The 16,679-nt window shown below is 36.9% G+C and overlaps 1 protein-coding gene across 1 annotated transcript in view; it reads left to right on the forward strand.

Annotated features, from left to right (window-relative positions):
• The first annotated feature begins 7,541 nt into the window (after window positions 1-7,541).
• The window catches only part of LOC117291819 (diacylglycerol kinase zeta-like), a 66,018-nt gene continuing 56,880 nt past the window's right edge, over window positions 7,542-16,679 (forward strand). The window contains exon 1 of the mRNA XM_033773745.1: window positions 7,542-8,533. Coding sequence (XP_033629636.1) covers window positions 8,430-8,533 — 104 coding nt within the window. The 5' untranslated portion in view covers window positions 7,542-8,429. The remainder of the gene's footprint in view (window positions 8,534-16,679) is intronic.

Below are 16,679 nucleotides of genomic sequence, written 5' to 3' on the forward strand. Positions count from 1 at the left end.
CTGAGACAAAGATGCAATGGAGTTTAGGGAGTGTGTTAAAGACACTGGACACTATTGGGAATTGTCAAAGACCAGTCTTCACAGTTGGTGTACCTCAACATATGCATAAAATAACAAACCTGTGAAACTTTGAGCTCAATTGGTCGTCGAGGTTGCGAGATAATAATGGAAGAAAAAACACTCTTGTCACACAAAGTTGTGTGCTTTCAGATGCTTGATTTCGAGACCTCAAGTTCTAAATCTGAGGTCTCAAAATCAAATTCGTGTAAAATCACTTCTTTCTCAAAAACTATGTTACTTTAGAGGGAGCCGTTTCTCACAATGTTTTACCCTTTCAACCTCTCCCTATAAATGGTTACCAAGTACGGTTTTATGTTAATAATTATTTTGAGTAATTACCAATAATGTGCACTGCCTTTAATTAAGCCTGGCTGTTTGTCCATGGCTCTAGAGACTGCCAAAGCCTATGTTCTATTACTTCTGTGGAAAAACTATCAATTTGTTCACTTTCACGTTCACCAACATGGATGGGGGAAAAGGGACAGGCTTTGTGGATGGATACACCCCCCCCCCTCCCACCCACCCACACCAACAAAGAAAAGTAATATTTCTTTGGCTATAATTTTTCTCTACTTCCCCACTTATTTACAGGCGGGTAGATCAATAAAAGTCAGCAAACCCTTTGGGAAATGAGGATATTTCTGCTACCCTAGGAATTCTTAGCAAAACTCATTGAGAATGGTAATTCAAGCAAATCCTTTGTAAACCGCATGCAGCAAGGTTCCTTTCCATAAAACAAGATGAAACGCCAACACCCATACTATCCATGTAATAATAATAATAATAATAATAATAATAAGACTTGTAATGCGCACATATCCACCCTGCTGGGTGTTCAAGGCGCAGTTCTTGTAAAGGCACTGGGCTCTAACGCTGATTGTGAGCATAACAACATACTTGGTAACAAGCAATGCAGAGCTGTTGATAGTAAAAAATAAAAAATAAAAAAACATTGTGAGAAACGGCTCCCTCTTATTTGAAGTTATGTAGTTTTTAAGAAATAGGATTTTCTCACTCAAATATTAAAAGACTTCAGACCTGAAGCCCTTTTTAGGCATCTGAAAACACACAAATTTGTGCAACAATGGTGTTTTTTTCTTTCATTACTCTCTTGTAACTTTGTTGGAGTACACCAAGTGAGAATATTTTTGACAATTACCAAAGGTGACCAATACCTTAAATAATATTCACTTTTGACTCTCCATTCTCATTTGGATGAGTTAACTGAGATAAAGTTGAATCACTGCCTTTGAATTGTAACAGATTGACATGGGTCTGTGTAATTTTCTGGTCGTGTTGTTGATTTTGAACCCCCATTTAGCTATTGAGAAGCAACTTGTGTTGAGAAGCAACTTGTGCTGTCTATTTTAAGCCCAGTGGAGTGTGTGTGTGGTTTATTTTGCCAAGGTTTGGCCACCCAGTTGGATGGTTGTTGAATAAGAATTTAGAATGCCATCTGAGAGGACTACAAAGCTTACATGAATGTCGAGGGTGTAGGACAAAAATAGTAGACAAGGACATAAATAATAGAACATAATAGTAATGATAGATGTTAAACTTGCATTAGGGATAAGGAATATTATCTGATTACACATTTTTTATGATGCAACTTAAAAATGATATTTCCAATAACCAATATTGCCCTTAAAAAGATTTGTTTTGAATATTTAGTTGCAATATTGTTGGTTTATTATCATTTTTTTAAAGGTTAATTTCAGCCTTTCATTTATTAACCAAATATGATTTTTGTTTCTTCAGAAAAACTGCTTTATGAATTATTTGCCTTGGGAACTCTAGATATGCTAATGTTTGTAATGGAAGTGTCAACCGGAAATCCCGGGACTCTATATTATGCAGTTACAAGGCTGAGTCTTATTTGACATGTGGTGGTTTAAATTCTACAAAAAGAGTAAACATGTAAAAACATCCGCAAATACAGAAAGAATTGATTCAGCAGTCTCCAAGCAATCCACTTTTGCTAGATGATCCATGGATATTTTTTGATTCCATATTGCACGTACGCCATCGCAAAGTACAGAGGAAAAACCCAAGCAGTAACTGAAAAACAACTTTACGTCTCCATAGATCAGTAGACGAACCTCTACTCCCCAATTCATCATCAACAGACGTCCCGCTCAAAATATGGAGCCACGTTCTATATATAGCTACTACGCACTTAAAATTCTCGCTGTTGAAACCGCTGGTAAATATTGCTCACCCAGTGTGAGCTTCCCAAGATGTGTGCAGCATCCTCCTCGTTCTGAGGCAATTGTAGGAGACATTTTTGTGTGTGTTGAAATTCGAAGCTGTTTATTGATTTAGAGGGGAGATGAAAGCAGAACGGGATTATTTGGGTTGGTCCTGGCAGGGCATGCTTGGATGACAAAATTAATAAGTGGTTCATGTTGATTTGGGAATGGGTTGGGGGGGGGGGGCCTGAGCTAATCAGCTGCTTAAAAAATTACATCTCAATGTATGATAATGGATGTGTGTTTCTTTTCTTGATAATACACAGAGTAGTGTTTTAGATGCCTAATTAATATAAGTGCTCCAATAATACCCTGGCTTAAAGAAATACTTACGGATGAGGATCACAATACTTAGCTGGAGAGGTTTGTGGTAAGCCCAGTGTCAATTTCTCTTGAGAGGTTTGTGGTGACTCTAGAAGCCTGACAACTCAAAGTTTGGATCAGTATGCTGTGGTTGTATAGCTTTTAGTTCAGTCGCAGCTCTTCGTGGATATTTACTTTGTACCCCACATACGTGTCTCGTTTTCTTTGCACATTCGTTTTCACTGCAAGCAGGAAGCGGCAAACTTTCTTACAAGTTGTGATGAGTCCGGGCCGGGTGGTTTGGTGCACTGGACTTATGTGCTGGGCCAAATTGCATTGCGCTGCTTAACAGTAAGCACATTTTCATGCTAACTGTAGCAGAACAGTTTGCTCAAGCATAAGAGTGATATTCTTCTGAGTAATATATTACCAATAGTGTCCAGTGCCTTTAAAGACAGTGGACACTATTGGTAATTGTCAAAGACTAGTCTTCTCACTTTGTGTATCTAAACATATGCATAAAATAACAAACCTGTGAAAATTTGAGCTCAATTAGTCGTCGAAGTTGCGAGATATGAATGAAATAAAAAATTACCTTAATCACACGAAGTTGTGTGCTTTCATATGCTTGATTTCGAGACATCAAATTCTAAACTTGAGGTCTCGAAATCAAATTCGTGAAAAATTACTTCTTTCTCGAAAAACTACGTTACTTCAGAGGGAGCCTTTTCTCACAATGTTTTATACTATCAACCTCTCCCCATTACTGTTTACCAAGTGAGGTTTTATGCTGATAATTATTTTGAGTAATTACCAATAGTGTCCACTGCCTTTAAGACAAACTATTATACAACATAAATACATACTTGTGTGGATAAGGTCATTACCTCCGAACGTCTGAAAAATTTAGCCACACTGATTCACAAGTTTCAGGAAAATTTGTTTCCACACTTTGAATTATCTCTGGAATTTTCTGATCAGTCGCCCCCGGAGCAGACCTGGTATTTCTGGCAGAATTAGATTTAAGTGAAATTATCTCAGAAAAAAAATATATAAATGGATGGAATATCTTGGTCTGACTCTTCACAAAATAAGAGGTATAACAGTCCGAACCAAAACAGTTTCTTCTTCCTCCATAATTACAGTTCCTTTGAGCGACCCTGGGCAGCAGGGTGCGACATGTAGAAGCATGCGGATTCAAATTAGAGAAAGCTGAATTGATTGATAAGATTTAGAAATAGAATTTGGAGAAAACGTATTTAAAGAAAATCCAATTGTACATGGCGCCAGTTTGACAGCTGTTTAAAGCCATTATACACTTTTGGTAAACAGTATTGTCCAAGTCCCACACTACGTGTATCACAACTTATATATAAAATAACAATCCTGTGGAAATTTAGGCTCAATTGGACATCGGAGTCGGGAGAAAATAACGGGAAAACCCACTCCTTTTTTTGCGCGTTCCGCCGTGTCATGACATGTGTTTATAACAAATCCGTAATTCTCCCTAACGAGAATTTATATTGCTTTACCGTTTTCTCAAAAAGTAAAGCATTTCATGGACTAATATTTCAAGAGAAGTCTTTCACCATTACCTTCTGTAAACCCTGTAAATTATTTGTAAATCTGTGAACTTTTTTTTTCTGTACCGAAAGGGTCCAATGGCTTTAAAACACTAAGCATAATTTGCAAATAGCTGATTAACTTCACGGGTCTGGAACTACACGGTGGCTCTAGGGGCCTTGGCCTCTGTTGCCCTTGTCTTGGCCTTGCTGGTGCCCCTTCAAAAGTCTCAAATGGAAGTGCCCTTCGTAGAATGATCTTGGCCTTGTCCTTCCAACCCAAAAGGTTCCGGAAATCCTCAATTCATATGAACATTATTTGAACCCTTATACTGTAAATAATATAGTAAAAGTATTGCTAAGCAATTGTCTGCCCATATTACATTAAGTTTGCGAGGCTGGTGCCCAACTCAATTTTTGCTTAGCAAAGAAATTCCTTAAGAAATATTTTCTGCTTAACAGCTTTGTGAAATTGGGCCCAGGCTGGCAAGCAAGCATCACCTTTTATCTCCAATTGCCATACTCTCTTCTCCCATGGTGAAGGATGGGTCCTTTGGGAAGATCTTCAAGTGTACATGTAGGTGAAGAAATCTGTGATTGAATGCCAGTTTCTCCTAACACTGCATCCACCAATTCCTACAGCTTCATCACCCCTCCCCTCCCCACCTACCCATGGGGACACCTCATGCTGTAACTCCCCCGTTGCCAAATAACAAGCTGTTTGCAAAGTGCCCAAGTGATGGAAAATCCATCAGATGTGTGATTTATGTGTAATTTGTTAAATCAATTTATCTGGCCCCTAACCTTGCCGACCGGTCGCTTGTGATAAATTAGTCAGCAAATTGAACAAAAAGATTGGAAAGGCAGAAACAAGGTTGAATGTAGAAGAGTATTTATTTAGTGAGTGTGAGCAAGTTCCAAGACAAGAAAGAAAAAAATCATTCCCCAAAATAACTGTCAATTAGTTTAACTCAAAGCTGCAAATTTATGCGAGGTGTGCACGTTTCAAGCGCCATGAGCGTCTTCCTTAGGATGCCAGCGCTATACTACATGTAAGTGTTCTGTATCATTGTTTTCTTTGCACAAGAAGGTTACAATCCAAACAGAAGTCTTCGTCTTTCTGCACTTGATCTGAAGTTTGTGCAAGAAACAAAGATTCTTACAAATATTAAAGTTGACTCTGTCAACAATTTCATCTCACGACAAAATTAGAACTTCTCTTGTTTTCTTTGTTGCATCCTTCATTTTGGTAAAGATAGCCAGAACACAACTACATATCCAAGAAACATCTCCAAGTTCTCTGTTTGTTGTAGCTTTTCGTAAAGGCTTTCAAAGCTTAGACTTAGCTGTGTGGCTGGGAAGCGCAGGTAAATGCGGGAAGGGGGGCGGGGCTCACATGAGCAGGTGTGAGTTGCCTTTTCCAACTTTTTATTTATTTAGTATTCATTAAGGTTCAAACAAATTATTCATAATTTATATGCAAATAAGTGCTGAAAAGTTAACCAATCACAATGCATCATATGTTAATATATGCTGACCCTATCGCTTATGATTGGTTTGGAATTTTGCCACCCTGGGAGGTTAGCTAAAAACAAGAAATAGAGAATAACAACAAACTCCTGACAAATTGGAAAAGGCCCTCATGGCTGTGTCAAATGAGGCGTGTGGTCTCCGGTTCCAGTTGCTTTGTTCCATTGTTTTTCTGTTTTTCTTTTTTTTGTAGCACATGCACACGCTTACCATATGTACGCGCTTAATTACCGCGCAGACAATAACTTTAAGGTAGCTGTACTTGCATGAAACCAACATAATGCAAAGCATAACGCTGGACACCAATCAAATGAACCCCCCTAAGAACGAATCTTGAACATAAATAGAACAAATTCTAACCAATCTTCAGGAAAGAAAGATCACCAGTTCTAATGAGCTTTACCGGTTATTCCCATTCAAGGTAGTTATTGATATTAATTGGTCTATATGTTCCAGGTATCTGTTATTAATGGTTTATGTATTTTTTATATTAATGGACCTAACCTTCAGCTTGGTCCATTAACAGCGGCCAGGCACCAATTTGGTCATTATGTCGCAGTAAAGACCGGCTAATTAATGATCCTCTAAAGCGCATCCTACAATGTACGTTATTAAGAGATGAAGCAAAGTAGATTGCCAGAGGAAGAAATCTTATTTTCTCTCTCATTCTCTATAAGCCAGAGTAACAAGTGAAGAAACTCAAATGCTCACATTGCAGCTTTTGGATATGCTAAATTTTGGTCCAAGTCTGATTTTGGGGTCAAAAATTGGATCACATATCATTTTATGCTTTCAATGAAAAGAATAATTTAAATTTCTTTTGGTTCAAGTCACCTTTAACTCTTTCAGTACCTGCTTTTGTGTTGTGTTATGAGCCAAAATTAACCAGCTTTTTGACCTTTTAAAAAAAAGAACTATTCTGTATACAAAAAAGTTAACAAGTCTTTCTCGCCAAACAAAACTTCTGCTGAATTATGCTGCCATGGTAGTTTTTCTTGAGTGGTACTCATGATAACATTATGCGACATATGTACAATTAATGACGCTTTTTGAGTATATCAAAAAGATTGTACATGTACAATAATGGCACTTGCGGAATTCATTTAACTAGATCAACTATTTATGACCTTGACATTGAAAGAGCCAATCAATGAGTTGACCCAATATAATTATTTGTTTTTAACGATGTATTAAAATAGAAATTTATGCCCTGTAATTGTGTACATCAAATATACAATTTGCCTGCCAAAAATATTCTACCAATTCAACCACAAAAGATGCTAGATGTATGTGAAAACTGTACATGTCGTAAGAGGGAAAAAATTACAAAATGAGGTCGGAAAATACCCATTGATTCCCAAATCGAATTTACAATTGACCTGTCTCTACGATCTGGCATGAAATTAGTCAAATTTTGGACGAGTTGTGATGGTTTATAAATTGTGAGGTCAATAGAACTCTGTACCTTTACCTAACCCCTCTTTCCCCCCTAGGGATTATCCGTGACGTCAGTCTAAGGAGAATGCTGATGAGTTAGGCTGGTTCTGTGATGAGATGTTAAACTGCAGTGCATACATGTACCATGCGCTCTCTATGCATGTACCATGCTCTATGCATGTATGTACTCCATGTGTGTGACCGATGTGTGTGTGTGTGCAGCACTATCAGAAAGCTTATACAACATGGCATTTTATTAATAGTAAAATTACACACTTGCAGTGGTTTGTTATTCACACAGGGATCAGGGTCTGTGCTCTCCACTCATTTTGAATTCTATTTGAGTCTGCCTGCACCCCCCCCCCCCCATGTTGACATCCACACTTATCATCCCGTCGTCGCAGGGATAAGCCAGGATATTCTCCCGTCGTCATTTTCTTCTTCAAGAAAAGCCTAGATTGTCTTGGGAACTTCCTGAGCTGTTTATAAACACAGCGCAGTCGGTTAACGAGGAGGCAGTTGATTGGGCAGCAGTATGTAGGGAAGGAGGATAGTGGGACATGTTCACGCTTCCTCTGGTGCGGTCAGTGTTTGGCTGCTAATATTATTACAACTCGCTCCAGTTTGTGCCTCCATGGTGCTTCTATGGGTCATCGCAGAATGGCTTAATGGACTGAGCCATCATTTTATGCCCCATATGGACATTTTTATTCCCAGGCTGAGAGGACTTGATGGAGTTTTTTTTGGGTGATCCAACATCTGAATTCTTGACTCTTGTGCGGAGCAAAAATGAGATAAGATGACCGGGAGAGACTGGGGGTTTCGGCAGTTGAAGGACTGAGTATCCTGTGTGACATGTAGAAATTGATTTTTTTTCTTCTCATTCTGGGAGACACACATGTGGTGTACATCATCTTGCTGGCTGCTTAAGATTTGTATTGCTGTGTGTGGATCTTCAGACTGCCAACTCAGATGAGAAAATCTACCTGTCAAAACTGTCAGACAATTCAGTGAATTGATATAATTCAACTAGCAGAGGAGAGACAATGTTTTGACTGTTTGGGAAACAGGTGCTGTACAACCTGTCTGACTGTCTGATATTAATTCATAGTGTCGGTGTTTGGGACAGCATCAGTGAAATCATTTTTGAAAGAACAGCAGATGCATTAAATTTGTTATCACTATCTTCTGAAGATCTGGGTTGGACGATATTTTCTTTTCCCTAACCAAGGGAGAGGGGGAAAACAAGAGTTGGATTGAGACTTTGTGTAAGAATCTAACTGGCGATATGGATCGTTCTTCAGATTGTGACAGCTATTCATGTAGTAGTGGGGCATGTGCTTTGTCTATTGACAGGTCTGGAAGCTGGTCACCAGGTGACACTGCACAAAGGTGAATATTCCATTTTCGTATTCTTTTCTTTTTCAGACCATCTCAGTTTTGTCTCAAGAAACATCTTTTAATGAATGTTAGTTTGTCTAAATTAAGCGGATCTGGCTGCTGGGTTCTGGCTTTGCGGTGATGTTGATGTATAGGCAGATGGGGAGACAAAGCCAAGGCCAAATTTGTCAATCCAGATAAACATTCCAAAGTCCAGAAACAAGCCTATAAAAGATTCTTTCAAATGGAGACAAGAGTGTATTTATTACATATTTTTCAAAGCATTTACATCTCCTTCTAAAATGAAATAACAATTGTGATAAATTGTCATGGAATACTGTCCCCTCTAGAGGGAAGTGGGAAAGTATTTTAAAATGTCAAACCAATTTATCAGTATCCAGAATTAACACCATTTAGTTTAAAAAGTGAATGTTCAATGGTGCTAGATACAAATTTCTGGATTTTTCATTTGTTTATCTTTGTGAGTTTGCCATCTCGTTCTTTGTCCAAAACTAATCATTTAAACCAAATCACAGAAATGTTTTCTGGTTAACTGGTACCTTTTTAGTTAAATGAGAATCAGTGTTGATTATTATTGATAGAATACAGGCAACAAGTTGATTGTGGTAAATTTATTTGGTCAGCACGTGTAAATCATCAAGAATATTAATTTTGGTTTTTACCCCTATACACTGATGTGTGTTAGCACTGTATACTCAGTACTTTCCCCTGAGTCCTGTGAAAAATCGGGTGGGATTCGAACCCACGACCCTTGCAATTCTAGAGCAGTGTTTTACCATCAACTAGACTACCGATGTTGCCCGAGGCATTTCAAATCTTAAATCATCAAGGGAAAACAGACTCTTTGCATCTCACCAAGTTTTCTTTTTTTAAGATGGAATTCTGTTGAAGGTCTGTAAATCATCTGAAATGTAATACCCCAACGCTTTTGAATCAGCTATGGTTGTACTCCCATGAGTACCATCTAAGATGTCTTGTTATAATTCCCTTTTCATATATATCCCTGGTATAAGCATTCACAATTAAACTGACGAGTTTGTTGATTGATGGACCAAGCTCTACATGTGAACAGACAGCATCAAATCCTGTCTACTGTGTTTATTTTGTGAACACCACCATATGTGTTCTCACTGGGTATGAAAATATAGGACAAACTTCATAGTGTCATTATTTTCTGTTTTTTCCTGACACTTGTTTGTTTTTGAATACCAGTAATTTATAAATTGTAGACTTTGATATTTTGCCGAGAGATGCATCTATGTAAACTATGGATCTTTATTGAACAAAAATATTGATTTGAAATTCGTTAGGGTGAATACATACTTCTTCAAAAATGGAAAACAAGTTCAAGAATCATGTCTTTGAAATAGATCTAACATCTGGAAATGTCAATTACTTTTATAAAAAATGGAAAAAACAAGTTTCAAGAGTGATGTCTATTATGAAATAAGTATAATATTTGGAAATGTCAATTATTTTAAAGGATGTGTAGGCATCTAAAGTGTACTATTTGTATGAAATTTGATTTCACTTCATTTGTTTCATTTGTTATTTTCACTGGTATGGAGAACATACTCATATACTCACACTAGACTATACTAGCAGTTTTAAAAAGGCGGCCCCTGAAGAATTTTTTAAAAAGTATATTGCAATCTAAGAAACAGACCAACATTAGATATTTGTATAACGCATAGCGCAAGTCCCTATGCGTTTATATAGTTTTTGTATGTAGTTTTTTAATTATGTAACTGTTCATGTAGTTCTGCTTCTGGCAGCAAATTGAATAAATTGTTAATTAACCATTGATCAATGAATGAATGAAACAACCAAAGAACCTTAAGAAGAGCAATTACTGATAAACGGTGAATAGAATGTAATTGCTCAACCTTGTCTGCTTCCTTAACAAACTCATGTATGACATTCGACAGTTCACCTGCCACTTTGAAGGACCAAGCTTTGTACAATTTTCTAATGGTACTAGAAAATGTTCTCACTTTCAATTTTCTAATTTTCTTTGTAAATTTGTACCATGTGTACATCTACTTACTGGGTATTGTAGGTTATGTGCTTTTGAGAACTTGTATGTTATTCTACTGCCGCAGAGTAATTTGGGGGGAATTTGGGAGATTGCCGCGAAGTAGATTTTTCAGAAATGTTTCAGATGTGAATTTGCAAAATGTGTAATGTTAAACAACATCAAATCCTGAAACGAACTACTGTTATATTCTGATAAGGTTTCCCAATTATAATATCAGGAAGTGCCTTTCTTAATAAAAATTTAAAATTCAAACATTGAAATATAAATTGAAACTCTGTTACAAATTATTCACTTTTGCTCCAGCTGTTAAATTAACATGAGCGTTGGCAATTTGAAAGGCTACAAGCATGCAGTTTACTGCATATCCATTTATTAATATTTAATACAATGCTGGAGATGGATTATACTTTATGCAGGTAGGCAGTCCCATACAATTCAATTTAATTTAATTTCTATAGAAAAATTAGGGCATCTTTTTTCTATTCTGGGAATAAGTACAAGTCTAGTGTTTGTTCAGATAGCCTGCATTGTTGAAAAGCAATTATTTTTAAGACGAAAATAGAGAATAAACCAAAGATTTTGAATTAAATACTGGAGGACTTTTTAAAAGAAAGCCTGGCTGGAAAGTTAATCAGATGATGATTCTGATGATTCTGATTGCTTAGTGTAATTGGACAAAAGCTGCGAATTTGCACAATGTAATTTTTTATGACAGTGGAGTGTACCGCTAATCTCATTGTACTAGCTCAAGACGCTCAAATGCCCTACTCGGAGTCCATCAGTTAGTCTTTGAAACAGGCAGGATATTCTCCCTACTTTAGTCTGATTTTCATACTTTTTGTTTTGACCTTGAAAAAAATAGGAAAACTGTTGATAAAACAGCCTGACAAGTCTATAAGAGCCAATTCCATGTGTACATGTAGGCCATGTCATGTTCTGGATTTCTTCTTAGCTTAGGCTTACGTTTCAATTTTGGTTATTATACATGTAAATATTATTCTTTGTATTTAGCGCCATGAGCACTTTGATGGATTTGTGCGCTTTATAAGTTCTCATTATTATTATTATTTTATTATTATGTCAAACCTCGTTTTACTCCACCAAATGTTCATACTTTTTTCCATTTGAACCAAATATCATGCCTGTTGAAATGTTGATATCTTTGAGTTTTCAGAAAAAGCTTTTTGAAAAGAAGATTTTTTTTGAGAACTCTAAAGATAAATGTAATTAAATTGGGCACATTTAACCATCTTTGCAACAGTATGAACTGTAGCAAGGGATAATTAATTAGAAAAACAATAATTTAAGAAGGTTTGTTTGTGGGTTTTGTGTGAACAGGTGTTATATTTTATAAATAAACAGAGCTGTCATCCTAATACATGTCATTCCATCTGTTTTGTTAGGCGATACTTTATTTACAATCTACCCCTATATATTCTTTTAATTAATGAGACAGTTCTCTGGACTGGGGGGGAAAATAGATAACTAAGTCAGTAAAACTTGAAGGTTGCGATTGAGAAAAAAAAAAAATTGTATAAGGAAAACAAGAAAGTAGATGCCCAGCTGTAGCTTTTTATAACTTTATTGTTGTTTTCGTTCAACATTCCTCTTGTACAAGTTAATTGCTACTGTTTTTTAAATACATTTCTACTTTCATTTTTTTTTTTTACATTACATTTTAGGGAATAAGTGATGTTTGAAGCTTCATATGGTGTGAAGGATAAGAATAAACTATATCTAATAGTAAACTTTACATAGATCGATTCTCGCTACCTACTTGAGGTATTTTATTCATTTCAAGTACTCTTCCATCATGTTGATCATCTACACGTACGACATCAAGTGCTGAAAAACAGCAGTGCATGTTCACTCTCAATTCATTTTCCCCCATAATCATGCAAGATTGTTGGCTTTTATGTCTCAACTCACTATCTCCATCATCGCTGATAACAATATTCCATCCAGGCGAAACATGTGTAGCGCTAATCACTACACGTCGTATTATTACACACTTAATCTCAATTTTAGTTGTGTCTGCCGTCAGGTTTTCTTCATACATATTTTTGTATTATGAAAAGCCAGTTCCAGGATGGCCCTTGGCTATTCTGCCATCAGATGGTCATGTGGATGCATAAATTACTGACAAAAGAGCACCATGAAGAAATGCTGGTTTTCCATAACATATTTGCGTCTGTTTTTATATGACATCTCTGGATCTTTTCACTTGTAGTACAATCAAGTATTTTATTATTTATTTATTTAGCCTTCGAGCAAGATTCTGTTCAGGTCAAAACATCAGGCCATTAATATTTATGGCATTATTTTGATTCCAGTAAAAAATGTTTTATGATCGATAGTAATTTTTCCTGTGTTATTTTATAAGTATTCTAAAATGGGGTTGCATTATTCAATCAATTGAATACATTCAAATGGCTTTCTTTTTATAAGGTACATGGGATTAGGCTAAAATGCTTGTCAAGTTATTCTGTTGGTGACTATGGACCCCTGTCGAATTCATCAACTCTCTATACATGTCTAGAGTTACATGGCTAGACTCGGGTTTGTTACATGTGAATAGCAGGGAAACAGTATGGCTGCATCGTGCAGAGTTCTATGGGGATAGAAAATAATCGTTCACTCGAGACAGCCACATAGAGATGAAGATTTGGTTTTTCCGTTTCACCGATGTGAGATAAAGGTACACTTTGCTGTTAAATTGATCAGCACACAGCATCCATCATTTTGCAGGCCTCTAACTTGTCTCTTATTATCAGGTGCACTGCTCTAGAATATAGGGACAATGGGTTTGAATCAAAACCGAGTAACCTGTGGGGTTTTTTCTCACAGGACTTGGAAAGCACTGAGTAAACAGTCCTATAATAATATTTATTTCACAAAGTTTTTACTATGCTTTTTGTAAGAAGTTGTTCCTTCTAATTACAAATTAAAATTATTTTTATTGTTAAAGGAAGCATACACTGTGACTTTTGGTAATTGTCAAAGACCAGTATCCTCACTTGGTGTACCCAACTTATGGAATAAGCAACCTGTGAAAATTATGGCTCAACTGGTCATAATATTGTTTGCTTTCAGATGCTTAAGGCCTTCTCAGACTCAAATAATTTTCAGTATGAAAATTACCTCTTTTTCTAAAACTGCACTACTTCAAAGGGTGTCATTTCTCACAATGTTTTATACTTTCACAGTTTAAAGGATTACTTGCTGAGGTACTGTCGTCTTTGAGAAATGAGTAAAAAAGTTTCACAACATTTATTTTTGCATGTACAACGGTTTTTCGCGACTCTCCTGAAAACATTGCTCTGTGATTTTCACTTTATTTTTCAAAAACTTGACGCCTTATGAAGCTGAAACTTCTACAGGTAAATTATATTACATAGATCTTCAGTCGCAGTGAGTAGAGATTCATGTCAAAAACTTGATCTACAAAAGGTATCAAAACTCTTCAAAATGTATAGAGAATGATTTGTGTTGTTGCTCCAGACGTCCGGTCTGTTTTGTTTCCCAGTAATATTACCTTCCCGTTAGTCATTTTACGGCTTGAACAATTCAATTTATTAAATACACAACTTCAACATATGTTCCATCAAACGTGTCTGTGTCCATGTAGCTTACATGACGATCATTAAACTCTTTAATTTTACACAACTGTTTTTAATCATGTTCTATAAATAAGGGATTGTTCTTGATGTAAGTTGTTTTGTTTACCCCAGTTTTCATTAATCAATGAAGACGGAGCCCAGATGTATACACTGAATATGGATCCCAAGGTATCAGCTGCCTACAAGAAAAAAAGCCATTTTATTAATTGACCTAATTAATAAATTATAGATAGATTGCGCTACATTGTTTCCATCTTCTATTAAACAATCTGGGTTTCTCCTTCAAGGCAATATTTTGGAGGGTCCGAGTCTAGTCATTTGATTGGTTGAACAAAATTGTTATAAAGAAACAAAAGTTAAAAAAACTATAGCTGATGTTTCGACCTGAGTAGAGTCTTTCTTGAAGGGAAATCAATGAAACAAAAAACATGAATATTCATGCTGATATTCTTTGAAGGGCATCATTGTTTTATACTTTCAGAAGCTCCGATGAAGCCACTAGTGTAGTGGTTAAATGTCACTGAAAAATGTGAGTTTGCGCTCCTTTTTCATACATAAATTTGAATATTGGTAAACAAAAAATAACATTTACTGAAGTTTTAATGGAGATTCCTAATTAATCTATTTAAGGAGTCATCAATTGTTTGACATAACACAGTATTTTGTATTTTTGCTAAATTTGTCAAATTGTATTTGCAATGATTATGATCGGACACTGGCCACAATAGTCACCATGAAGTGATGCAGTAATGGACAGTCGATCAGTCAAAACAAACTTAATGACATCAGTCAAATTCACACAGTCTTCAGTCATCAAGTAACCCATGACGCTGTTTGCCCTACACACAATGTAGTTTCAGAAACACGAGTGACGTCCCAACTGTTTTTGACTTCAATATAATATGTGTACATGTTTTTGGCAGAGATAGATGACGTTGTAAACAAAAATTAGGCAAAAGGGTGAATCAATATGACGTAGATGGTGTTTGATTAGTGTAATAAGTACGTGTAGTGTAATTATGTGTCATCATCATTTGTTCAGCTTGTACATTGTACATGTAGGGAACCAGTCACAACCTGTATACTCTATTGTAGGCTTTCTTCCCTGGTCTCCACCAGGGCCCAGTTTTATGGCTCTGCTTACCGTAAGCACAGAATCGGCGCTTACGGAAGCAGGGAATTCTGTGCTTACGGCAAGCGTATTTCACGGGTTAGCGGCGAATTTTGCGTGCGTACTCCCCGTTTACAAGGCTAGCGCAGAAATTTGGCGCTTGCATGTAAGCGGGGAATTGTGATCGTAAGCGCAGAATTCGGCGGTAAGCAGAGCCATGAAATTGGGCCCAGTACAGGGGGAGTCTATACTATCATCAATAGTGCTCTAGTGGGAGGTAGGTCACCAAAACAAGTTACTTAGTATAAGCATGGAGGTAGAAATAGTATCCACTTTTTTTTTTTGCAAAGTCGTTTCTGTTTTTTTCTAGAATCCTGTTGAATTTTTTTAATCTTGCTATGACATAACGGATAAAAGTAAAAAGTAGGCAAGACTGATCTTTCCTCTCCATATCCACATCTGTTTTGATTTCCATCTCGCCTTTTCTCGCTATGATTCCTTTCAATTCCAACCAAGTGCATTTGAAATTATGATTCAGAGAATCGCCGCTGGCAACAGTCCCCGCTAATGTCCCCAAGGGAAGGGACGAGAAAGATCTGCCCAGGACAAACATCTCTGATGACCTTTTCCCGACCCCCATTGTAAAACTGTGAAAGGGTTATTAGCACTGCTTGGGGGAATTTAGGACAGGACGTGTTTCGTTCAAATTTCAACCTGAGCCAGTTTACGTCTTGGCAAAAAAAGAGTAGTATGGTTTCTATTTATGGTAAAAAACACCTGGTTTGAGCGTGGTGATTTGGGTCTCTGAGGACGAATCTTGTTTTGAACTGGTGAGGTTTTTTTTCCACAGCCTTTTGAAACCTAGAGAAAATAGAGTCTCTGTAGTAATTTTGATAATTGGGTCCAGGGTGGGTTATTGCGCACTGCTGTTTTGCTGCTCGCCTCTTCAAAGACAGGCGAGGGGAATCATGGTTTGTCTGAAGGCCAACGGCATTGTGTCTCTTTACTGTCTTGATGACAATGTCAAACCAGAGAAGCGCAGTAATCAATGGAACATTGCTCTCAAGGTAGCAATCCAGCAAATTGACTTGAAGCCAATCCTTCTTTATTAGAGGGTTTCTTACATGTGGGAGAAGAAGAGGAACCTGTGAGTTGATGATTTGGTACCTACGTGTACCACATATGCCTTTCAGGATCCCTTTGGTTTCAACTTCAAGAAGTTCGCAGGAAAGTCCTTCTTTATTAGAGGGTTTCTGACATGTGGGAGAAGAAGAGGAACCTGTGAGTTGATGATTTGGTACCTACGTGTATCACATATGCCTTTCAGGATCCCTTTGGTTTCAACTTCAAGAAGTTCGCAGGAAAGTT

This window comes from Asterias rubens, chromosome 6 (genome assembly GCF_902459465.1).
Source record: "Asterias rubens chromosome 6, eAstRub1.3, whole genome shotgun sequence".
Lineage (NCBI taxonomy): Eukaryota > Metazoa > Echinodermata > Asteroidea > Forcipulatida > Asteriidae > Asterias > Asterias rubens.